We start from the raw sequence: 27,489 nt of genomic DNA on the forward strand, positions 1-27,489 counted from the left end.
GGTGCCGGGCGGCGACCGCCCAGGCACCGAGCGTATGTTGGGCGGCGAGTGAAAAGTGAGCAGGCGCCGCCCAAATTTTAACTCCGCGCTAAAACTTCAGCGGCGACCGAGCGATGCCCTAAAAACGAGCGGTGCCTGGGCGGCCGCCGTTTGGTGGCCGGGCAGCCGCGGGCAGAATTGGTTAAAAACTCGCCGCTCGGCCGCCGAGCAGGCTACTTTGGGGTAATGTGACCATAGCATAAATTCCAGCAGCGACCGAGCAGGCTACTGATCGGCCGGTCGCTGCTCAGATTTGTGACCATAGCTTGAACGTTGGTTTAATTTAAAACCGAACAAAACAATTTTACCAAGAATACTGGGTTGGCATATTCGTCGATAGTTTTAGCGGTCACATACAGACTCACTTTTAGAGTAGTTTTAGAAAGCTTACCGACCAGTTTTCAGGAAAACAACCACTGATTAAGATTAAGTTAATTATCTTTGCCAATATCGTATCATAGCATTATAACATTTCGTTTAAAATTGAATTATTTACTGGGGCTTTATTTCTTTTCAATTTGTGAATACATCATTAGAACTTCGTTTGGAGTTATCTTAACATCTAAAGATGAGAATTTTTTTTGTAGTATTCGTCGTCCGTAAAGTTTTTAATTTCAGTTTGTTCTATTTATAAGTTTTGGATTTTTGTTCACAAGCCTAAGGTCCTTGAAATAGTCAAACAACATGTTTGGTTGTGTAGCTGTTTGCAGGACCTCTTCCTTTCAGAGTGTAATTGTTTTAGATCCTTTATATTTTGGATCTTAAACCATTTCGTTTAATTCCTTTTTAAAAAAATCTAATACGAGGGTTATTCCCAAAGCTTTTAGTGTAGGCTTTCGGGTGTGGTTTTAACATCTGGTTTTCAACTCTACATGATTTAGTATTCGTATAGGCTAATTCGTATAGTAACTCGATTTAAAGGTAATACAAAGTTTTGGGAAATTTTGGAAATTGGGTGGATAGTGAATCTTTACAATTTTGATATATTTGGATGCCCCTGTGGATGTGTTATAAGCACTAAAAAAATTAGCCCCTAAAACACTTCTGTTTTTGAGAAAAATTGAATATAAATTTCAAATAGCGCCTATGGCCGTACAATGGTAGCTGCGACCATGAAAATCTCAGAATATGTAGTTGAGATATATCATTTCCAAACGGGAATAGCTAATCGGTCGATTTTAGTCAAGAAACATTGTTTCATAGCTAAATTAATATTTTGACCTTGAGAGGGAGCTACACTGTATACAACGTAAAGATTTTATTATCTAGAATTTCATAACTTTAGACTCGATTTCAACCGCGACAACGATCAATGTATATTGTAGGAACGCATATGCTTCCAATATGTTAATTTGAACCAAATTCTTGACCCCATACCAAAACTTTGTAATACCTTTAAGAGTAACAACGAGGCAATGATCTGAACAAATATTCAGGTCTTTCACATAAAATTAAAGAATATCATCTATATAGCTTCTTTTTCAGCTAAAACGTAATTTATTACGCTCGGTATTTTGGCGTTTGACCCCGCCCCCCCCCCCCCCCACTCAGTGTTATTTAGGGTACGCGTATGCTCGTTCCCTCTTTTTGAAAGCACCCCCTATCTGAGGACTGCCAACATTTCCGAATCCCCCTTTCGCGGGCTTTTCGCTGGCTTTTCCTGCTTTGGAGACCCCCCTAAATACGGAAAAATGCTCAATGTACCCCCCTAAATTCGGAATAATTTCTCAGGAGTCCAAAGAGATGAGAGTAAAAAAGAAAAACACCCCCTTTTTAAAGAAATCTCCGGATGAAGAGTCAAATACACCCCTTTTTTTACAATTCTCGGGACGGACTTTGTCGCACGAAAAGTACCCCTTTACCGGACATTTTGGTAACACGCATGCGGTCATTCCGACCCCAGAGTGGGGGGGGGGGGGGCGTTTGACTCGGAGCATGTGAACTTTCCAGTCAATTCTTATATCACATATGCTTTACAAAATTGGATTACGTCTTTCTCTCTTGTGTTTACGGGCTGATCGTCAGCGAAATGGAGTTGTGCGTATTATAACCAACACGTAAGGCCATTAAACAAACAAAAAAACCAAAAAAAAAAATCATGTTTAGCGTCCCCGCCCGCTTCCTTTTCGGGGGCCGCCTGCTTTTTTTCCCCCAATTTTTTTCTTCTTTTTTTCCCCCCTTTAAAAAAAAGTGAAACAAATATGTAGAATTTTGAAGAAGGAAAAAGGCAGGACGCTAAACATGTTTTTTCAATTTGGCCTAAAAGCCAACAGAAGCCAACAATGGCATTTGCCGATATCACCAAATAACCACATGTCCCCCCCCCCCCTACTCCAGGAACGGAGAGACCGCATTCATGTTCCCAAAATCTCCGGAAAAGGGGTACTTTTCACGCAACAAAGTCGGCTCGTATATTGGCCGTATTGACTTTACACACCGGACTTAGGGGGGTGGGGTGCTTTCAAAGGGAGGAAACATGCATACGCGTACAACGGTGGGCAACATGTTGTGATGTAGATCTCGGCTGCTAGGTTAAAGCTAAAGACCAGTTATGGTCATGCGATTGCATTGTGAAAGAAACGTTGTCAAATCGATCAGAAAAGGTTGATCATCTAGCATAGATGTACTGCAAGGTTCTAGAATCATCAAAATGATAGGAAATTAATTGGCCAAGTCTTCATAAAGTTAGAAGCACGTCACAGAAAGATGTATATGGGACTACACACACGTGCGCGACACGTGCATTTCATATCTCTCAACAGGCGAGAGATACACTAATTTACCAAATATATCAATTAGTAGGCGGTTTCCCGTCAATTTTTTTTTATCATGTAATATTCAAAACATATTCTTTCACATGATTGGTAATAAGAGCTTCCCTTTCATTTTTTTGAAATTGGGGCGTTTCCAATACTGGTCTTTACCTTTAAATGTATGCGGTACTTGACATGAATGCGAAATGGTCCACAAACTCCGTAAATGTTAAGAACAAACAACTAGCCTCATGCACTCTGGATCGATATGTGTTCAAAGTCCTAAATCAGACGAAGCAGTTGTTGTTTATGCGGTTCGACTATTGGTATGAGGACAATCTTTATTTCGTCATGTTCAAATCAAACAAAATACCCTTGACTGCATGAGGTTACTTCAGTTGTTGTAGAAAATTAAAAGACACACAAATTACAGTAGGTATTGATATTATGATCACAAATAATTACTTGCTACAGCGTAAACGCGTTAAGAACAAACAACTACTATAGCCTCATGCACTCTGGAGATGTGTTCAAAGTCCTAAATCAGACGAGGCAGTATGCGGTTCGACTAAATTGGTATGAGGACAATCTTTATTTCGTCATGTACAAATCAAACAAAAGACCTTGACTGAGGTCACTTCAGTTGTTGTAGAAAATTAAAAGACACACAAATCACAGTGGGTATTGATATTATGATCACAAATAATTACTTGCTACAGCGCTGCTTTCCAGCGCAGAACAACTAGAGGGTCATAATTACAAATATACTGTCTTCTATATACAGCTAGTGTATGCAATATTGAGTTTACCTCTATGAAATACATGTAGTAAATAGTTTTGCAATGAGCAAAGGCCACTCCTTATTTATTACTTTCACATACATATATACATGACACAATTCTGCAATTGATCGAGCTATCATAATCATTCTATCAGTCTTAAGCAATATATAGAAACGTATACTCAAACTAATCACAATACAAATACGTGGGGCATGACATCTTCCAATGTTTAAATCTTCTCATCTCTGGAGAAGTTTGCAATATTTGCTATCTGTATGCAGTTATTTACACATTTGCTTACCAATGTGAATTCCACAAGAAAACCAACAGAACCTGTCGTTATGAATACATGGCTTACTAAAAAGCAGTATGTCTTACTAATACACCTTTCTAGCATTAATATAACTCAAATTACTACCAGCATAATTATGCATCTACTTCTACTTCTATTCTATTCATCCTTGTAAATTAAAGTTATCTACCTCTTCTTCACAAAATTATAATCTATCCATTCACTTAGCTCCTCAGCGAATCTTAACATAGGAGAGTTAATTATAAACTGTTCTCACATGCTAAGGTGTCCACAATCAACTATATCATGGGCGTAAATCTGCTATTGTTCAGGGGGATGATCTATTCATTCATCCCCCCTGAACAATAGGTATTACGTAAGGAATGACGCCCATGAACGATATACATCAAGAATGGCAGGATCAGAAAGTAATTACAGCTTCATGTAGGCACAGCTACAGCCAGCCTCATCGATCTGCGCACTTCTTCTTCTTCTTCCTCCGCTCTATCGGAGATCAGCAGCTACCAGGGTACTTCAGTTTGTCATAGCAGGCAGGATTGTCATGTATAAGCTCAGTGAGTGTATGCACTCCTCTTCAGTTAGGACTTTCCTTTTGTCCCTGACTTATTTGCATCTTAAAACAGATCTCATTCTCCCTTACGTTATGCGTCACTGCTTTACATCGATCTATAATGAACACCGGCCAAGAATATATTCGCCAGTGAGTTTGGAGTCGTATAGCTTCCAGTGGTTCCGAGCTGACATTGAAGGAAGGATGAACCTTCATTATTTCATTGCAGATATGCCACCTGTGTAAATTAATTACAATAAAACGCCGCAGTTTCAGTCTAGCTCGACGTGATTAAAATCGTGCATGCATAATTTTGAGTCTCGTGGATAATATTCAATCAAAGATGACCATTTCAGATAGGACTACGAAGAAGGTAAGCATTGCATATTACATTCATTCTACGCTTATGACGATCGTATAATTGTTATTCTTTTTATCACCTAAATACTGGAAAAGGGACAATTTGAACACGTCCTTCCCTAGATCATTTGTGTGTTTGGCATCCTTCACAACACACAAAATATATTTATGTTTCATCTTTATTCAGCGTAATAAACGAAGAAGTATAAACATTTGAACCCAGGTCCATGACACAAAGTAGTATGCAATACACAACTGTGTCACTGGCAGGGTATACAAGACAAATACAACATGTACAATATAGGAACATATAGCATACACAGAAAATAGCTAATAAAATAATGGAAATAAAAAAACGAAATTGAGATTCCTCAATGGTATAAGCAATCCGATTCTAATATATATCTTCTTGCGATCGTAAATACCAATATAAATTTCAGAAATGTAACCAGGAATAAGTGCATTAAAATTGATTTTACGACATTATAATAGTTTCTCTAGCATATATTTTATTACCACGATTGTGATACTAGTCTGTTTTAAGAATGTGGGTCATGATTATTACGTCACAATTTTGTGGCTAAATTGTCTTTCTACTCGGATGAATATTACTTACAAAAAACGTGGAATGAAAGACATGTAGTATTTAAATACTAAATAGTTTGTTGAATATACACATTTTAGATTTTTCATTATAATATTGCATATAGTGTACAAAACACTCGTCCTTCCAGTACTGGAGTTGCTTCTTCTTCTTCGTTTGGTATTATAAATGGCTAAAAGTCAATTTGACTACTGTTGCCAATTTCATCGCATCTCTTTCTCTTAATGTCGTGGTAAAAGAAAAAAAAATCCAATTTCATTTTAATATAATATCAAGTCATAGTCTACCCAGTTTTTGTAACAAAACGAGAATAGTATTTCAAATTAAACCACGATCTGCACACCAACTCACGCTTGCCCTGTCCTTTCTAAAATGCCTCTTACCAGCTAAGCGAGTTACGTTACACCAGGGCATTTAAAGTCTCACCTCCCTGGTTACACGCCATACGTGCTTCTCGGTTGATAAACCCAACCTAGGTCACTCTGGCATAGACAAGGGGGCGTCATGGGATTTCGACATTTCGAGAAGAATTGACTTTTAACACGTGTGTCTATGGGATTTTGACATTTTAAATTGTACTTAGAGATTTTTCCTACTGGACTTGTTTTCTTTTTCGAGCGAAAGCTGATTATAACAAGTGTGTTTATGGGAATTTCTGACGTTTTGAATATTGGATAGGTATTTTCTTGTATGACTTTAAAACGTGTGTCTATTTGACTCTTTGACTTTCTTTCTTTACTTTGTGTTTGACTTTCTGAGGAATGTTATACAACGATGTCTGAGGTTGGACCAATGTATTGTTTAGTCAACTGAGTAAACTACTAAAGGGACAAAGGGTATGTGTATTTACCAATACTGTGATCCCCGCCTGACAACACGAGGAAGCGAATTGTAGCCTATATGTACATGATATTGTTTTTTGTATAGGTCTAGTGTCTTTTCTATTTATATTACCTCTTTTCAGCAATAGTATTGTTGTTTCTTATTGATCGTGCATAATATTGATCGTGCAGTTAAAATCTCAACAGACTTACGACAACTGAAGCTTGCTTCACTCTGACATGTTCATATCGCCGAGTTCTTTGTACTCTCCATCAACACTTTGATATATGCATGGCTGTGTTTGAACTCTCTCAAAACATCGTTCTAGACTTACTTTGTATGTTGTACGATTATTTTAAAGTAGAAGACACACATCAATAAAATTACGTAGTACAGAAATGTTACTTTATTTTTTTAATATTTTTTTCCGTTTCGATGTGGACAGCTTCATGCAAAAGAGAACAATTACAATTTAGTTGTGTTACAAGAGAACAGAGTTTGCCTTGATATGAAACGAGTGAAAGAACTTGCCAATTATTGTGTAAGAGTAGTCAGTTCAGTTCAGTTCATTTTATTCAAAACCATACAAAGCATGATATAATCTGTTACATAAAAAAGAGACTGGTAATAGTACATCAATCAACATGTTCTAACTTAATTACATCATAAACTGAATGGTTTTAGGACCCCTTAAGAAGCTAAACTTGTGAGCGGGGCCTATAGTCAACAAAATACATACATTTACAGTAAAAAGAATGTTACGTATGATTATATAATGGATGAAAATACTTAGCTACAGAATATAGAACATACAAATACTCTCACATTCACACACACACACACACACACACACATGCCCATACACAGCAAACACACTGAAGAGTAGGTCCTTAGTGGTCAAAAAGCATTTCAGAATAAGAAATTACTAAGATGCAAATAAAAACTATGTCAGTCTTTCAAGCAGGTACGTTTTAGATAAACTTCTAAACCTAGAAAGAGTTGTACTATTTTTTTTTATATCATCAGGCAGTCATTTTATTTCTTGTTATTTCTTGCCAAAAAAGATATGCCTTTTCTTTCTTTTTTCTTCTTTTGTCTGTATGTTGGTAATTCATAGCATACATTGAAACATGTATAAATCTTTGATCGGAATCGACCTTTCTCCTTGAAAGTTCAGTTTCAGGATTTCGATTTACTTACACAACAACAACAAAAACTGACAAAATGTATTTTCACATTCATATTGTCTATGGTAGATATGGAAACTCTGTTTCATTCGCATTCATCAGTATCTTGATGAAAGATAAGGGGAACCTTTGGCATGTATCTTTTGTTATGAAAAATAATATTTGTTTACATTTGTTTTATAACATTATAGGCGTACCCGAATTCTATTAAATCAATATTTAGTCATAAAAAAATTAAAAAGGTGTCACCTGAATTATTATGTTACCTCTATGATTAGTATAAAGTAAATTAATACTTCAATACTGCTAAATAATATGAATACTGTACCCCTGTTAGTATAATGCACCAAATGTACTGATTAGTCTATGATTACCTGCCTCATAAAAATCATGTTTTTTCAATATTTTGCAAATTTTTTAATTTCGTATACTGGTTTGGGGCATTATTTCCATTGCATGTTTATCCTAATTCTTTTTGGTTTTTCTGCTGCGCGTGTGTAATAGTGTGTATTTTTTCTCCACCTCGAACTAGGCTGTGTATTCAGGTAGTAGCCCAGGCTTGATATTCCTTTTTACATGCTGTATCTTGTTATTTTCAATAAAAAGAGAATTTTTAAAATATTTGTTATGTATGACACAGTATTTTACACTCTAGTTTGTATTTAAATTAAATTCATTCATCGTTTGAATTTAAGATAATGATATGGCAATTAGTACGAGTTTGGAAATCCACACAAAGGGATAAAAACAAAGAGACCTTACTTCGAGCACTGGGTGATTTTATGTTTCTCTTTCCATTAGTGATATCAGATTTTCGAAATCTAACTGATATTTTGAGATAGCGAACTAAGACCCCTGTTACAGTGTGCAAAAGGCCGGGCCAGGCCTCGCTCTGTAAACGCGCAAAAAGCCAAATGCGAGGCCAAACTGGCCGCGCATTTGGCCCTGCTCTGGAGGTAGTCTCGGCCGCGGCCTAGCCCCGCAATTTTCTCACTTTAAACGGGGTCTAATTAGTCCACACCACCATTAGTAGTTAGTAGGGCTTTTACATAGATTTTTACTCGCGTGCAAAGTTCATAATCTGGTACTGTGACACAAGTCGTATGTCTTTGGTCTCCCAATATTCATTCATCCAAATAACAAAATCCACTTAAGAGGCGTTTTGAAAGTTTTTTTCTTCTACCTTTACCTCTTCATAGGGACTTTATTGTTTGATTTCAAAATACATATATATTATTTACAAAACAAGTAAAATTAAACATATGAATTATATACAAGATCAACATAATTTCTTAAAATGATCATTTTAACATTTCTAATACTTTCTTAACTTCTTCATTATCGAAGTATTTTATATTTTCTTTGTATTTCAAATAACATTTTATTGATGAAATTAAATTATTTATGAACCTCTTTGGATTGGTTGGTACTTCCCCAAAATTCCGCTTTACGTAGTCTTTGTATATAACCAGTTGAGCATAATTTATACAAAAATTAAGTAAAGTAAATTTTCTGTTATCTATTTGATATCCAATCAATAACATTTTCATATCAATTTCATTTCTGTTTTAAAGATGAAATATATAATTCTTGACATAATTATTCAGAAAACTCTTAATTTCTTGCAACGAAATACAAAAAGCTCAATAGTTTATTTTTCACGACAAATTTCACATTCGTTAAACTGTACGATTTTCCATATAAAGAGATTGTCTTTAGATGGCAAAATTCTATGAATAATTTGAAATTATATTGTTTGATATTATTGTTTCTTATCTTATTAAATTTGAACTGAAATACATCTTTCCAAACAAATGTTTCTGGTAGGCCTAAAATATTTTGCCAGAAATGGAAACCAATTTTCTCTTTTTTCCTTTCTAGCATTAAATTATAGTAACTTTTCGCTGTAGTACATGCAACGTTTATAACATCTAAAGTTGTCTCAATGTACATTGTTTCATTGAGACTTGACCACTATTTTGGGAATGCTTTTTTTAATTTTGACAAGAACAGATTCTTTACATCAAAATGGTTATTGGACCTGCAAAATATTCATAATCGTCTCCTTCATAACATTATCTACTGATTCCATTGAATTAACAAATAATGTGGTATCATCTGCGAATTATGTTATCTTTACTTCGCTAACCCTATGAACTTTGGTTGTAATATTTATCCCTCTTATTTTATTGTTTTGTCGAATTTTATTTAAAAATCCATCTAATTCCAGGAAATGTTGTTTTTCAGAAAACTCTATTTAAACGAGTGGAAGCACTAACGGCTCTGTTTTTTTAAACTGTAACATTTCTCTTTGGATCAGATATAGACCTAAAACAAGCCTCATTATTTTCAGTATACAAGAGTCATTACTGTAAAATTTAGGAGAAGATTGTCAGAAACAAAATTGAGCTAATGTTTGAGTCGTGCCCGGCCTTCCAGCAATCATATTGTTCATTGTTCTACTTAAGTTGAAGTATACTATCGACCATAATGATTTTCAAACGAATGGCATCCCATGTTTCGGACCAAATGTTTGAGTCGTGCCCGGCTTTCCAGCAATCATATTGTTCATTGTTCTACTTAACCCTATTTTAACTGGGCTATTTCAGACCAGGTTTTTACTGGGGGGGGGGGGGGGGGAGGGGGGTCAATTTGACCCCCCCCCTAAGATCTCGGCCGTCTCACCGCCGATCGCCGCGAAAATTTGCATGCATGTCAAGTGAAGTGTATAGAATACTATGGTAATTTCAAATTTTTGAAAAATTCACTCATTTGCATATTTATGGTAATTTATGCAAATTAGGTCATTAAATTCACATTTCTGCCCATAAATCATAGATTATTCATGTTTTCGTATTCTTTTTCACTACATATATTTATTAGACCATAAGGAATAATAATACAACACAAACAATTGGAAGAGCCAGGTTATTCCTTATGTTATCTCTTGTTTTTATAATTTCTTATGTATTTCATTGTTTTTTTAACTTATGTATTTTATTGTTTTTGTTGTTTTATTTCATTTATAACTACAATTCAACTATTTTAACTCCAAAACAAACATCTAAACTTTAAACAAGACTGAATAACCAATGTTTTATTTTTTTTTAGGAAAAATGTCTTTTACATATGTTTTGTACACAAATCACGAAAATGAGCGATTTTCGGGCTGACATGCAAAGACAAAAGGTCACGTGACCTTGTAACCGTAGGTCCGATTTTCAAAAAAATCGTTTTAAAAGATGCGTAAGACTCTAAAGTAAAAAGTCATGAAAGGAAAATTTTATTTCTGCCGCGGTTTCGGAGTAGTCGCGAAATTTCTACAGGGGGGGGGGGGTCAAATTGACCCCCCCCCCCCCAGTTAACATAGGGTTAAGTTGAAGTATACTATCGACCATAATGATTTTCAAACGAATGGCATCCCATGTTTCGGACCTTACAGCTTTCATATAAATCACATCCAGACCGTTAAAGAAAACATTTGAGAAACCATTATTTAGCCCATATAAAACCATTATTGTATGAATTAAAAACATTGACAATCTTTGATATAAACGCACAAAAAAGTTTGATCTGAATTCTAAATCCACGAATAACCTGCTTCGTGATTCATTTAAGAATTTCTTAATCAATACTATCCATTCTTACCCTTCTCGGTATTGATCAAACGTTCCTTTGATAAATCCTAAATTGTAGATCCTGCATTAATCAATATCACATCATGGTCCAGACCCCATCCCCCACCCCACTCCGGGGTCGGGGGGACCGCATGCGTGTTCCCAAAATGTCCGGTAAAGGGGTTCTTTTCACTAACCAAAGTCAGGCTCGTAGTACACAAAAATCCGGCCCGTTTTGACTTTACACACCGGAATTAGGGGGGGGGGGGTGTTTTTAAAATGAGGGAACATGCATACGCGTACCCTAAATAACACTGAGTGGGGGGGGGGGGGTCCAGATAAATGGAATGCACTCCCAGAATCAATACAATCATATAATGCCTTAATCAGGTGGGCTGTATCTGATACAGACCACCATATATTTTTGTTAAAATTGCCTTTATTATTATTTTTATTTATCAGGTGGGTTGTATATAATACAGATTACCTTATGTTTTCGTTAGAGCGTTTTTTGTGAGCACACATTATGTATAGCCATATGAAAAGAGCACAATAAGGATTTTAACCTTGACCTTGACTGATGACGTAATCTAGGCGCCATTTTGTGAAAATCAACTCATGATCACGAAAAGACATTTCTCATTCATATTTACCAGGATCAAGGTCAATATCAGTCCAGTCAATTTCAGGTCAAAAAACGTGCGCGTACGCCATTATTAGCAATAGCATTTCATAAAGAAACGCGCACACGCGCGCGTTTTCGTTTGTCACGGCCGAACGCAAAATAATTCCTCCTAGATTTTTTTTAAAACAAAGTATTCCTCATGTTTTTTCCGAACAATTTGATACCATGTTTATCTCTTAATGACCATTAATAAGGGAATGAGGGTCCGTTCAAGATAAATGTCCGTGCGCGCGAGCTCTTGTAATACATAGCATTTATGGGCAACAACATGCCTATACAAAACCCTTATGGCTCTTCGGGATGGACGGGAACCCTCAATTTTTCTCTTCATATTCGGATAGAGTATGAGTCGGAAATGTGATATCATGTCTCATTTGGCCATTAAGTATATCGTGTCATCATCATATTGACCTTGGAACTCAAAATACGAATTTGCATATTATGACGTCAGCATATTTATGGAAAATTGATTGTATCTCTGTAAATATTGATCGATTTTCTTCCAAATTTCGATATGTTGCAGCTAAAACAATTCTCTACAAGCTCAGTTACCACCATTTTCATTTTGATGACGTCATCACAGTGAAAATTACGATTAAAGCGCACATATCAGAAATTCCTTAAGTTGCATGTCATGCCTATGGAAGATGAAATTTGATCACATCGTGAATCTATTTAACAGTTTTTTTTTTACAGTATCTCGCTTATTTTGGCTCCATTTTCTCTCAAACAAATCATGTCTAGTTTCATTTGAATTCAATACGAAGAAAGCATTTCTGTCAGAGTACATTTTTAGAATCTTTTCCCAGTGCTGAATTAAAGTTCAATAATATTTCCATATTTCTATAAACAACTATCATTAAATTTTATAACTCCCGTATATATCATCATCATCATAATTTTCATCACCATCATCATCATCATCATTGGACACTTTCGTACGTACATAGCGCGTATGTATAATTCGTGTACCCCATTGAGCCGCCGTACACAAAGGCCCGAATTCACAAAGGAGGTTTGTCGACAAATGAGCCTAGGTTCATGTGCGTCATAATGACGCGTTTCGATGCGTTTCAGACCAAGGTTCAGACAAACCTTGGTCTGAAACGCGTCACATGACGCCCATAAACTTAGGTTTGTCGACAAACCTCCTTTGTGAATTCGGGCCAGAAAGTATGTATGTCCCAGAAGCGATTTTTTTTCAAACCTAGCCCTAACCTAGTCTAGCGCGGCATTTGAATATATGCGTACGTTGGTACGGTGTGGGGCAGATCAACATTAAATCGGCCAGATTTTGGACAAGTTTTGACCTGGGTAGTCATTTTTTTTTACGGAAAGCCTCCCGAGTTTCTTGCGATCTCATTCATTTAAAGTCAACATAGCTTTGCACTTGTAATTTTGTGTATAAAATCTCATCATAATTATGATAAATTATCACATCAGATTCTGTGTTCGTACGTATTATGAATATTGATGAGTAGCGCATGACTTATAGGTTTCTTATGTGCCTATCAAATGCAGCGATAGGATGGCTAGGCTAGGTTTTTTTTAAAGTCGCGTCCTGGAACAGGCTCGAAATTACGTCCAAGAGGCTACATCCGGGCATTTGGGGCGTATTGTATAGAGAATTGGTAAAACGCCTCTGTAGGTTGTTTTAAAAAAAGCTTTAATCACCCCCCCCCCTCTCTCTCTCTCTCTCTCTCTTACTTTCAACATGCTAGGTGCTGCAAAGAGTTTTTCTTGTGGCGTGTGCGATTGGCCTATCTCTTTACATTAAATCTTCTTCACCAGGCGGGTCCGGTCTCACAACACTTCATGCCGGGCAACCGCCTCCTAAGGTTGCTGTCGCCATTACCATGAGAAACGCAGGAATTAGAGCTAGAGACCATGAGCAGAAACAAGGAACAGGTAATTCACCGACTTTAAGTGTAACAAAACTCAAAAATAGTGATGATGACATTCCTGGACCGGGATCAGAAGATCAGAAAAAGGAGAAAGATCAGGGAAGAGAAGAGGGAAATGACGGAAAGGCGGAAGAGAAACCTACGATCATCCTGTCGAGTGGATTGAACCTTAACAACAAGTCAACAACCCCACCAAAACTGGAGGTGAATTACAACGTCCGGTTTCGGCAAGCACGACCCTTCAACTACTCGAGACTTTTCTCTTATGATGATGAGGGAAAATGTCAGGGCGTCGCCTGTAAATGGCCCAAGATGCCTGGTGCCACAAAAGAGCTTGTCAAATGGGCACCCGAGGTGAGTTTGCACAGTAGTTTAATGATTTATACTTCTGTCACAATGCCACATCGATTCGAAAACGTCCGATTGTTGGCCATTCGAGAGTAAGTTATTTGTTGTTGTTGTTCTATTGTCGATGTATAGGCCATGTCATTGGAATGATTTCTTGTCTATTTAAAGTCTAATTTGTACCTCTATTAGAGTGGTGAAGTGTGACGTCATCAAAAAAAAAATCAGTTTTTTTGAATTTCTCAATTTTTTCTTCATTTTCCGAAAGAGCAACACAAATAATGTCCAAATATCGAAAACCAATTTAATAAGGTTTGTTAAAACGCGGCATAATGCGTCATATATGACGCACATAAACCTAGGTTTGCCGAGAAACCTCAGTCGGGCCAAAATCTTTGATATTCTTGACAGACAAAGTGCATATTTTTCCAAATCTGTAATGATCAATTTCCTCATAATGAAAACCAAACCACTGTTAATCTTTATAAAAAGACAAGTCCACTCCAAAGAAAACTTACTTTCAATAAAAGCAGAAAAATCAGAAAAACCCGCAATCAAAAACAGTTTGAGCAAAAATAAGGCTTCAGTAAAAATTAGGGTACCGAATCAATAGGATGAAGTTTTTTTTTCCTTCAATTTTCTTCAACATTGGTCAGTGTAACAAAATTATTCCAACTTTATGGTATCAGTGTATGAAAATACGCCATAACATTTAAAATAAATGCATTCGTATTACTATAAGGTGTTTCGCTCGTTTTATTCTGTACAACGCAAGTGAACGACATTGGTTAGAAAGGTAATTGTACACAATTTTTGTTCAAGTCATAGTAATCGAAGTCTTGACATGAGACTATCTTCCTCATGCAGAAAACAGACTTAGCGTTGGTCAATTCCTTTCGTTCGAAGTTTGTTTCCACCTTAAATTTTCCATTTTATTCATATAATTAAGCAAGTTTAGCAAAATTCTTGACAGAAATCATAAGGAAAATCATAATTTGGTAATATTTACCTCTCAGCCAGCGTGTGACCTTGTCTGTCCATTACGAGAAATTTGCGGGTTTGAGACATAGTTTGCCCAGATCCCCATGCACTAAAATATTAATTAAACAAGCTTAATTAATATCTTTAACTTTGTACTTAGTACATCTAATATTAATGAGAGAGAGAGGGAAACCACAATATGGTGTAACGTGTCTTCCGAACCATGGCCTTCCACCAAATCAAAATGAGTTAAAATAAAGATCGTTTCTAGTCGTCTTGCTTTGAATAATGACCGAAATAAAAGTGTCAGAATAAAATAGACTCGCGAACTTCGTTATATACCCTTGCAGTATACAAACATCCTTAATGATCTTATTTCAAATACTCTGTAAGATCAAAATAAGACCGTTTGTCCGCTATTTCGCTGGAATTTAAGATATTAGCAAGATCATCTTGTCCTGCCTGTTCATGGTGTCACGTGCGGGCATAGTAATTTCAAAATCTTAAGGGGGAGGTTGCGGCTATACCCTGCCATCACAACCCCCCCCCCCCGCTATCTCCCGCCTCAAAAGTCAAAGATAAAGTCTTCTTTCAACAAAACTTATTATTTGAATTTAAAACAGATCTTTGCGAAAGTTCCTCAGCACTTTCTTGACAACTTCAAGAATCCATGCTGGGTGCGGGACGGCGCGGAACTCAACTGCCTTCCGTATTTCTACGTGATTGGTATGTTCAAGTGCGGAACAACCGACATCTGGTCGAAGATCGTTGACCATCCCGATGTCGTTGACGTTCCCAAAGAGCCCCACTGGTGGGGACCACGTCGCCATGGCTTCAAAGGAACGCCCATAAATAAGGATGAAGGTAAGTATATTTTTTACTCTTCATTGAATAATTAATGATATCAGCTATTAATTTTCATTTTCTCTCTCTGTACCCTAATGAAAAGTCACGGCACAATTATTCTGTCGCCTTCCCATCGAATATGCACATAATTTGATATGATATGATTTTATTTGTTTAATTGATTTCTATATCATCTTTTCATCATCATATTCTTGCTCATGTTATGTTATAAAAGTTATATTGTTCATACTTTAATATGTAACCATTGTTAATCCGTTTGTATTCTCAAAACACCGAGAGGGTCGACAGTCAATACAATCTCATCTTTATTATTTACACCTGTATTCCGCATTTCAAGCACCTTAAAACAAATAATGACATGACCGATTAAACTTTAACATTTTCATACTTCTTGCTATTCTCTAGAACAAACATAAAATTATGTTATATTTAAACAGAGCGGTTTCTGTGCGGTCAATATGCAGACTCGTAAGGCATGTACACAGGTCGTTATCACCAGGTGATCCATTAATCAATTTGCAATGCACGCGCATTTGTTATAATGGGAAAGACAGTTTTTTTTATCGAGTGATGGATTTTTATGAAGTCCGATCATTATGAATCCGAATGAATGCCGATACTGTTGTCAACGGAACGATACCTGAAGATGGCGAGAATTTGACAATTTCGGTTATGATGGGGAGACGAAGATAGATGTTTTCTTTCAAGAATCACTTATGTTTGTTGTTGTCACTTGATATCATCGATCGACGAAAATCTTGATGTTTTGGTAATAAATTAGGATAGAAGTCCATGCAGTCCAGTGACTTGAATTGTACCTCACACTGGGTCACTGAAAAAAATGGAAAGTGGGAGAGGGCGCAGGATTTTGTTGCGCGCCACTGATTTCGAACTCCAGAAATGGAGAATTTTTTTTTGGAGAACGATTTTTACCTGAAGAGCTGATATTTAATTTTTAGTTGAATTGGACTTAACAAGAAATACGCAAGTTTTTGTTCACCCAAGGATATTTTCTACTTTTGTATGCAACAAGAGGATTTTCATATTTTGGATTTACCTATTGATTTCGCGATAAAACATGCAAGCAGCTAGCTTTGCCACCATGCAAACACTGCCTGATGCGCATCAAGACCAAGGGCAAGCTGTTCCATGCATAATAACATTCCTGGAGAAAAAAAGTTTATCTTGAAAAGATGTAAACATCCATCTGTAAGGCTGTAAATTCCAAAGACATTCACAAACTACCGGAAATATGAGGACAATGGCGGCTGTATGAACGCCAAACAAAATGTCTTGATAAAAGACATTCCACTAATGGTCCATACAAATGTCATTTTTGATGGGTTTTAGAGAATTTTTGAATCACAAAGTAAATGGCGCCATAATGTACCACAAACTTCGTATTGGCGGTAAATTAAAACAATGTGTCGTAGGAATACAATAGGGACTTTAGATTTGCACAACGACAACGTGGATTGCTACGATCGACGTCCTTTTAATGCACTGCCTTGAATGGATGTCACACGTATCAGTCCACGTAAATCTAAAAGTCCCTATTGTTGTGTAATAGATTCACCGGCCCAACCTTCCCCGGGTTAATACGCTTTCATGGTTTCAAAGCCTGGGCTCTTCAACTTGGTCTGGGGCCCGTTTCACAAAACTTATTATCTATAACAAATGCTAGATTTCTATGACAAATTTGCTCTTAGCCAATCAGATGCCATGATTTCAGTAGCTTGTAACAGTAGCTTGTAACTTGTTATTGATATCAAGTTTTGTGAAACACCCCCCCCCCCCCGGTCTCCATGCAGGACACCGTTGTTTAAAGCCGAGGTGTTAACTTTAACCCTGAACCAACCTCTTTATCTAACCCTAACCCTAAAACTTGATATAAACATTAACCCAACGTTGAAATCTACTTGTAACCTTAAGCCCGAAGTGAATTGTTTGAGATAAGTGGTAGAGGATTAAATCCGCTGCATGTAAGACCTGCCATATTTACAACAACCTCTACAGAGCATGAATGAATGAAGCTAGTTTCTTACGATCAGCCACTTTGTAAATATTGATCATTTCGGGTGGAACCAACCTTTTGTTGTTGAGAACACTTATTAAATACACACCCTCCCTTTCACTAACGGGAGGTAAATGGGGACAGGGAGCTAGCTTCCTTTTTAACATGGATCGTCATGACCATATTTTAAAACCAAACCCGTGCACAACTTAAATGCATCAGTTGATGCAAGGCCGTACGTGTTATCCAGCGCTCAAAATACACGGGGGCGGTGGGCGATTCGCCCCCGTGAGCTACATAATCGCTCCCGTCAGGTTGCTGACGGGGGCGATTGCAAAATTAAAAATCGCCCCCGTGGAATTATAAAATAAAGATTATCTTTTCTGTTATAGCTTTAACACAATATTGAGTTTCAATTTTCAAACCTTAAACCAATGAAATGGAACTTAGATTAGCGTGCAAGATTTCTCGTTTTATGAGTATAGGCCTATTATTACCGATTCAGCTCGCAGTGCAGTGCCGCCGTCAGCAGTGGTTATAGGCCTACTGCGCCTTTAGTAGCGGTATGTGTGCACGCTGCCGCGCCATGTCTGCTGGAGCTGGAGGCGATCGCGCAAGGGCAGAAACATGGTCACGGAGAACTTTTTCTTTGTGAAAGCGTTAACCCGCTGAAATCTGGTGATTTCAAATGACCAGCAAATAATGAACCTCGACCAGTAAATCAATATTAGGGACTTTTAGATTTGCACGATGAGAACGTGGACTGCAACGTGTGACCTCCTTTTAAGGCAGTGCCAGTGCTTAAAAGGACGTCACATGTGACTGCCAGTGCACGTCCACGCAAATCTAAAAGTCCCTATTGAGAAGAAGAGGAAGACCAATATGTCGTGGAATGATATGGTAACATGGTCAGATCTACGGGAGGGGGGGGGTTAGGGGGTTTAACCCCCTCCTCCCACCCCCGGCCCCCTTGGGCTGCCAAGTGAAAATGTGATATTAAAGCGGGGGGGGGGATGCTGGAGAGGAGGACTTCTCTATTTTATTTTTTTCAGGGGGGAGGGAAGTGAAGCGCCGTTTTAGCATGACTTTCTTTTTAACTCTCACTTTCACCTATCTCAGATAACCCTTAGTTTTGGTTGCTGCTTTATATGTAGTTGATAATGCATGATTAAAATAAAGAGAGAGAGAGAGAGAACCACCATCATTTTGCAATGGTTCATGCAGGGTTCGTGTAATGTACATTTGAAACCATTTCTTAGCGTCTCAACCCTAAAAAAATAGCAAAACTATTTTTGAGGAAAAGCATTATACTGAATTAAATAAAGAATAATAGCTTTATATTGGATCATACTAATACTGATACGGGCTAAAGACAATGTGGTATTTGAATAGAGGTATTCCAAAATGATATTCTGATAATCAACATTTGTTCTGGTATCATAAATGTATATACGCATAATACAACTGATCTTTATGATTTCTTAACGTGACATAGCTTCTTCTCCCCCTGCAAACAAAAAAGAAAACAAGTTTATTTAATAAAAGGATCATGCGACAAATAATCATTGTGATTCAAATTGATGCAAGGATTTTTTTGAATAAGCAATGCTTTTCACCAGAATCTTCTTTGTAAAAACGACTTTTACAAATCTCAGCCATGCAAATCTGCCACTGTGTTGTAAGATCACTTTTAGATTAGGAGAAGTGTATTCTTTAATGAGTATTTTACATTGAATGGAACGTCTCAACTCAGTAAGCATGGCTGAGATTTGTAAAAGTTGTTTTTACAAAGAAGATTCGGGTGAATAGCAGTGCTTATTCAAACAAATATTCGCATCAATTTGAATCACAATCATTATTTGTCGCTTAATCCCTTTTCATGACCTTGTTTTCTTTCTCGTTTGCAAGGGGAGAAGAAGATATGTCACGTAAAAGACATCATAAAGATCCGTGTTGTATGCGTATATATTATATACACAGGCCAGTAACAGCTATATAGCTTGTAAATTTGTAAGAGGGAAAATGCTGATTGAAATGATAATGATGAAATAGCAAATAATTGAGGAGTATGATAGGTACCAATTCAATGGATATTTGTATAAAAAAGAGCCCCCGTCAGTACTAAAAGAGCCCCCGTGAGAAGGCTCACGGGGGCTCTTTTTTTTGGGGGGGGGGGGGAAGAGCCCCCGTGGACAAAAAAATAATTTGAGCCCTGGTGTTATCAGTGTATGTGATATGGTGTAATATTGAAGCCCTAAACATTATTGCGCTTCAAAATGATCATGAAACGTGCCTCAATGAGGTAAATATCTCTGAGTGACCGGTTTTACCATATTCATTTTCCCAAATAGACTGCAGTGTTATAAAAATCGTTAGGAAAACGAATTCTGAATTTGTAAATTCCAATCATAGATAACTTGATAATCAGACAGGCGATTGGCTTGTAAAATTCATGTGATTCATGTATGACCTAAAGGTTTATAATTATAATTGCAGCATGAGCTAAATCCAGGATTTGTTTAAGATGCATTGATGATTATCAAGCAAATTCAATGCCCACTATATACGCGATCATTATCGCGGATATATTGTTCTTCATAAGCAACAATAGCATAATTATCATTTTAAATCATAAAACCTCACCTCATAATAATCCAAGTAGTATCTGGTATATCAGTTCTTACGATCAAAGCGACGTTTATACCATGGGAAGGTATCATGGAAAAATCTGTTTTATCACTATTAGTAGACCAGCCCCAAAACACACATAAAAGCTCCAAAAGAAGACTCCTTGTTATTTGTTGGGGTAAGGCAATGCGTCCATGCTCAAACTGTTGCGAAACAACTAAGGAACGTGATAGGGGTGGATGCCACGCGCATTTATTTATTTCTTACCGTACTAGACATGTAATTTTGGGCTCAAAATTCGAAAGAATGTCAAAAATAATATTTGATATTATGATCAAATATATTATTATCTGTATAGACCTTTCGATAGATAATTTTCTTTATGAGTTCGAAGAAATAAACCTCTTTAAAGGGACTTTGTAACATTGTTCAGATGAGAGTAAATGGTGCAAGGTAGGGACTCCAATGCTAGATGTACAGTTAAAGATAATCTGAAAGCTTGAGTGAAAACGGACCAATATTAATGATAAAAATTGGGAAATACTGATCTGATCAATTCCTTAATTCTCCCAAATATATTATTACAATTTTATTACATTTTAGGTCAATGATATTTATCGTCAGAAAGCGATGAACTGGCTCTATAAATTTACTGTTAGAGGGTGTTGCTCAGTGACGCCTTCAAAGAAAACCATAAATATCTTTGTGATTTGAGAATTGTTTTCAAAATATTTTACATGTTACAGGGTTAGTACGGTAGAAGGAATATAATAGGTAACATTTTATACACAAATTACAGTTTTTTTCTTCAACTTACCTTCAACAATTTTACCAAGTCACTTTAATATACATTTCAAAGAGATGTATCATGGAAGCAAATGCCCTCCAAAGTATTTTTTTTTAAATCACATATTGGCTGGTCTACTATATAATGGATTATCAATTTAAATATCTCTCTTTGTCAAAATAAAGTGGAAGAATTTACATTCTATCACATGAGAGAAATGCTAATAAATGATTCCGCATTATTAAAATCATTTCCCCCTATTCTCTGTCCACAGTATCCTGCTTGTTAGACCATTCTGGGTCCCTCTCAGGCCGACTTTTTGTAAAGAAATTATTCGACTTTGAATCTTTACGTAGAGAAGTCTTTGGTATTTGAATGTTTGATGTTTTTACTCTTTTTCCTATCCTTCGTACAAATCTCTCTTTCCATTTTAAGTATTTTTCGTTAAACTGAGAGATATACTAACGCATCAAGCAAGCATGCCACGCTTTATTTTTATGCTGTAGCCCTCCTTTAAAGGTATAGACCAGTTTTGGAACCCCCCTCTTTAAAATGAAATGGAAGCTCTTATTACCAATCATATGAAAGGATATGTTTTGACTAATACGCGATGATACCAATTTCGCCGGGAAACCGCCTGCTAATTGATATATTTGGTAAATTATTATATCTATATATCTGGACTGGATAGATATCGCGTAATCCCATATACATCTTTCTGTGTACAGTGCTTGTAACTTTACCGAGACTGAGCCACATTTCTTATCATTGTGATGGATCCAAAACCTTGCAGTACGCACCAATACTTATATGCTAGATGATCAACCTTTTCTGCTCGATTCCACAGCGTTTCTTTCACAAAATGCTATCGCATGTCCAGAACTGGTCTGTACCTTGTATTTTTTTCTTCTTATTAATATAAGTCTATTACCTTTGTAAGTCATGTCAATTGTCATGCACTGTATTGGAAGAAATGTTCCAATATAACTGAATCATATGTAAATGTAACATTAATGCACATGGTTATGTATTATGGATTATTAATTAACGAATGTTCCGTAGGTTATCAAGTTTTGTGGAGTAACGAAGATAACTTGACATTAAATATTATAGAAATAATGCTTGCGCCGGGGTTCAGTATAACGACCGACTAATTCGGAATTTCCCATGTGATGTTATATTTCACCGAGGCCCCAGGCCGAGGTTGAAATAGAATGGTACGAGGGGAAAATGCATGCAATATCTATCAGGCCTATAAAAACTTTAAAGTATTTGTGATTTCATTAATTGCTCCTTTGGATTCAGGCCCTCCCGATTTCTTGCCTTCGAGTCAGATGCACACAACAGTGGGTACGCGCACGGAAGATAGAATGGCGAAATTCTATTTACTTTTGTACGCGTTTTACATTGCGAATAAGGTGTTAAATCGCACACTCGCGCACATATTATATACATATTGAATGACAGGCTGTGTTTATTTCATGTTTGGACTGCCGAAAGGAGTTCTATTTTTTCAAAGGGTAGGCCTAGGATCATGAGGGAAAATATATCTCCCTTGCCGTCCAAAATTGTATATTACCCGCCCATCCAGTTAATATCTGCCTTATTTGAGAGCCTTGATTACACTTAATGTTGTACGAAATGGAAGGAAATTGCGATCTCATGCCCTTTTATCAAAGCCGCCAAGTCTTCTGAATAAATCGCGCGGGTAAGGCGATACAAACAAAAAAGAGTACATGCTAGTGCGCCATTGCTTGGAAGCGGTATGACTAAAAATATACTCATTTAGGTGGTCAATAACATGAAAAATTACTTGGAGTGAAATGTGCTAATTACGATTATCGTAATCCAACTCTATATCTGCAAGAACATTTTATTCTTATACAAGTCTCCCAGTCTTGTATATAACAATATACATGATTCGGCAAATTCAGAATTTCCCGAGCGATATCATAGTTTTGTAAAAGTTTTTTTGTATTCATGTTTTATTGATCATTCATAATCGCATTTTTACAAACAATCATATAAGAGTAATAACAGTTGAGATATCATACATGTGCTTCACCGAGGCCGTAGGCTTAGGATGAAATATAATGGCACGTACAAGGGGAATTCTTAACTTGGAGTCGAATATACCATTTTACAAAAAGAACATTCGTCAGATGCGCGTAGCTACGATAGAGCATGCAATGGGTACGCGCAGGGAAGAGAGGTGCGCATTCATTTGTAGGCATTTTACCGAAAACATAAAGTTGAACATCACGTCCACATATCAAAAAATATTGAGTCATTTGAAAGCTTCTCGGCTAATAAGGTACTCGCTGACAAAAAGTACCATATTTTCAGGCGCATACGCAGGGGGTGGGAGGTGTTTTGGGGGTTAACCCCCCCCCCTCAAAAAAAGGGGAAAAAATTGTTCACACTACCCCCTCCCCCCCCATTTTCAAACACCCCCTTGAAAAAAATCCTGCGTATGCTACTGCCTATTTTATATTATACAAATAATGAATGGTTATGAGTTCAATAGTGCGAATATTTTCATGAGTTGAAAGATTAACATTCTATTCAACGAGGCGTCAGCCGAGTTGAATAGAATAAACGTTAATCTTTCAACCAATGAAAATATTTGCACTATTGAACGAATGAAAAACATTCATTATTGGTTTTATACAACATCAAAGAAGATTTAATAGAACGTTAATCAACAGATTATGCTTTACTCCTTATATTTATTAAAGTTGGAGTCAAGCCTTCTCGAGTACATACATTCAGATTGCCTTCGCGTCAGATACACACAGGGATACGCGCACTGCAGAGAGGTACGCATTCTGCATATAACCAAAATTGCACTCTGCATATAACCAAAAATGCACGGTCGTGCAATGTAACATCTATTGAATATCATGTGACCAACAATCCTCCAATCAAATGACAAGGATCCACGTAGGTGTTGTATAAAACTTCATATTCAGTCTACATATAAATATATAGCTTGGACTTGCTCATTGATGTAGGGTGTAATTTTCTTTTGTTTTTTGTTTCTGTTTGCAGTGTTGAAAGCTCGTAAGATAACAGGAGGTGTGGATGACAGCTCTCTAGAATTCTATCTAAATCTATACAAGTCTACCGGAGTTCCGAAACTCATCAATACTACAGCTACAACGAGACAGGGGATACCTTACCATCCGAAAGTTTTTGGTAGGTGATCCTAATTTAATATTTTTTCTTGGATAAAATACATAATATGCAGCAATATTATATCGTCATAATTGCTACTTCTATCTTTGCCTTGTTACACAGCCAATAAGAGAAAGAGTGAGAGAGGAGAGAAAGAAGGATGGGGTGGGAGCATTGGCTTGTGAGTTATACCGACAAATTACTTTCTGTTTCAACCTTTCTTCAGCCTTTGAATATCACTATTCATAACGTCAATGGTGGCTGTTCTAAAAACCACAAATCCTCCCTGTGACCAGGCGCGTAGCCAGGGGGGGGGGGGCGGTGGGGGCGGTCGCCCCCCCCCCAAAACGCCAGCCAAAAAAAAAAAGAGAGAGAGAAAGAAGAAAGGAAGAGGACGTACGTAGGAAGAAAAAGGATTAAGAGTCGAGAACGGTACAACGAATCGTCTTCTTTCTCTAATAATTTAATGAAACGTCAAGGCTTCGCGCGGGAGGAGCGGGGGAAAAATGCATTCAGATAAGGATTAAGAGTTGAGAACAGTACAACGAATCGTCTTCTATCTCTAATAATTTAAGAAACGTCATAGCTTCCGCCCTTCGCGTGGGAGGGGGGCATACTGAATTGAAACAATGATTAATAGTCGAGAATGGTACAACGAATCGTCTTCTTTCTTTAATAATTTAATGAAACGTCAAAGCTTTCGCGCTTCGCGAGGGAAGGGGGAAACTCCCCCCTCCCTGCACCCACCCCCTAGGGAGCGCGCTACGCGCGCTCTGTAAGTGATTCGCACGCTTTGCGTGCTCACGACCGCCCCCCTAAAATATAATCCTGGCTACGCGCTTGCCTGTGACTGTTCAATAATCACTAGCAACAGTATTGATTCAAACATTTAATTAAAGGTGCAATAATGGTAATTCATATGTGACAATTGTATTAATAACATTTTTTAAATTATATTGGTAGTAATACTAATGATAAAACAGTTTGTGTGAGATGACTGGCACTGGCAATGATGTTGTACAAATGCTACATACAGAAGCCCATTTTAAATTCAAGTATACAAAACTATGTCGTATTCTGCATTAATTTTTTCTGAGTTCAGAAGTCGACTTAGGTGTGTATTTCCATTGTTGCATATATATGATGTAGTAGAAATACAGAGTTCACAACATTTCAAAGGATAAACACGAAAGGAGTATGGTTGTAACTTCACAAGCGCTTTCGATTTCTTAACATCAGATAAATTGAAAGCGCTTGAGAAGTTTATAAAAACATGCCCCTTTCGTCCGTATCATATGTATGTTGTAAACTCTATATTTTACTAATATTTTAATACTGCATCTCGCCGGAACTCTGTTCAATTTATATATATATATGCGTGTGTTTGTGTGCGTGTGTGTGTGTGTGTGCGTGTGTTCATGTCATTTAACCATAATCGTGTGCAGGATGTAGTGTCTATCAACCATTATGAGAAGTGTTAAAATCAACATTAGTTTCAATGGGATGCCGGGGAACTTGTATGCTTATATGACGGTTTCGTAAAACGATCGACGCTCGATCTGTTGTCTGTTTCACGTTTTTTTTTTGTAATGTTGGTTTCTCTCAATATTCAGGTGATGCGTCGATCTCAACAGCCTACGCCATCGGTCAGGGTTGGACGAAGACTTACCCGAACGCTTCCGAGCCCTTGTTTACCAACGCCGATCTCATCCGAGCTGTACAACCCAATGCCAAGATTATCCTCATGGTTAGGGATCCGACAGTAAGGCAAGTTATTTTCAATTCAGAATTTTACACCGAGCAGTCGAAGTCATAAAACATGTGCATACTATCATGACTGGGGCATAGCTGATTTATACATGTATTATGAATTATATTTATATATATATTGTAACATTTTGCTTGGTGCGTCTTAAAGGCAAGATTTTCTACATTACGAATGCTAATGTAATTACCTGTCCACTCGATGTAAGTCATGAAGAGGGTCGGAAACAGTTCATGCGAGAGGTCAAGACTTCGTGCCTACCATGAACTACGCTAACATATTTTGTATGATGGGCAATCAACATTGGCTTGACTTAAAGCCAAAGGGACAGTGCCAGTGTCTGCACATTGTGGAACTCATCATTGTTATGTCTCCTGCCGACAACTCGAACTCTTCACAGTCTCACAAATTACTCTTACAACTATTACAAATATCTGAATCAACAAGCTCATAGTCAAACTCAACTCTCAGTCTCATCTTAACTCAACTCGTCGTCAGACTCATCATCGACATCCGCCTTATCTTTGACATCAGCATTACAACCCTGAATATCATCTTCAATTTCCATATTATCCACACACAACAATGATGCAATTAAAATCCCAAATGTCTGAAAAACAAGTTGAATTCTTAACAATAGAACCTCAATAAGTAGTTTAGCAGGAGGATGAAATTTGCCCGATCAATTCCAAAACCACACTTTCCGGGCGGCAGGCTTTAACCCAGGTAAAATCAAGACGATTGTCGATTAAAATTAATCATAATGAGTTAACCCTCGACTAGCCATTCAATGAAACACCGTTTACGAGAAAAGAAAGGAGAACACACCGAGAAAGAAAGCTAACCCAGTAAATGAATTCTCACCAGATATGAAAAAGCACTTAATATGAGTATAAGAACAGAGGCATATGTCAAAGGAAATGGGGGCACCCGCTAGGTTTACATAGGGGCATTAATTAAGGGTGAAAAGGGCATTTATGAGAAGAAAAAGGGCTCTTGTTAAAGAGAAGATTGAGTTCTGGGAAGAGGTGAACAATAATTTGTGAGCGTTATCATTGTATTATGCAAGTGTTGAAGAACATTAGTTAAAAAATATGTTCCCTGAAAAGCATGGTTCTTCAAATGCCTTAATATTCTAAATATGGCATGTGACATCATCAAAATCGGGACGGATTTGTACGCCACATGTTCGTGTAGTCCCATACACATCTTTCTGTGTACAGTGCTTGTAACTCTACCAAGACTGGGCCATTTTGTTTCTTCTTATCATTTTGATGATTCCACAACCTTGCAGTACACACCAATATTT

The 27,489-nt window shown here is 37.1% G+C and overlaps 1 protein-coding gene across 2 annotated transcripts in view; it reads left to right on the forward strand.

Annotated features, from left to right (window-relative positions):
• Window positions 1–4,325: 4,325 nt before the first annotated feature.
• Window positions 4,326–27,489, forward strand: part of LOC105446947 (carbohydrate sulfotransferase 15) — a 31,991-nt gene continuing 8,827 nt past the window's right edge. The window contains exons 1-5 of one of the 2 annotated variants that reach the window (XR_004063412.1): window positions 4,326–4,810; window positions 13,434–13,970; window positions 15,566–15,806; window positions 24,290–24,436; window positions 26,029–26,182. Coding sequence is in view for 1 of the 2 variants with exons in the window: in XM_011684407.2 (XP_011682709.1) it covers window positions 4,781–4,810; window positions 13,434–13,970; window positions 15,566–15,806; window positions 24,290–24,436; window positions 26,029–26,182 (1,109 nt within the window). In the remaining variant the exon portion in view is untranslated. The remainder of the gene's footprint in view (window positions 4,811–13,433; window positions 13,971–15,565; window positions 15,807–24,289; window positions 24,437–26,028; window positions 26,183–27,489) is intronic. The other variant, XM_011684407.2, reaches the window with a different exon arrangement.

The sequence above is a fragment of the Strongylocentrotus purpuratus genome, unplaced genomic scaffold (genome assembly GCF_000002235.5).
Source record: "Strongylocentrotus purpuratus isolate Spur 01 unplaced genomic scaffold, Spur_5.0 spur5_scaffold_11, whole genome shotgun sequence".
In the NCBI taxonomy this organism is placed as follows: Eukaryota; Metazoa; Echinodermata; class Echinoidea; order Camarodonta; family Strongylocentrotidae; genus Strongylocentrotus; species Strongylocentrotus purpuratus.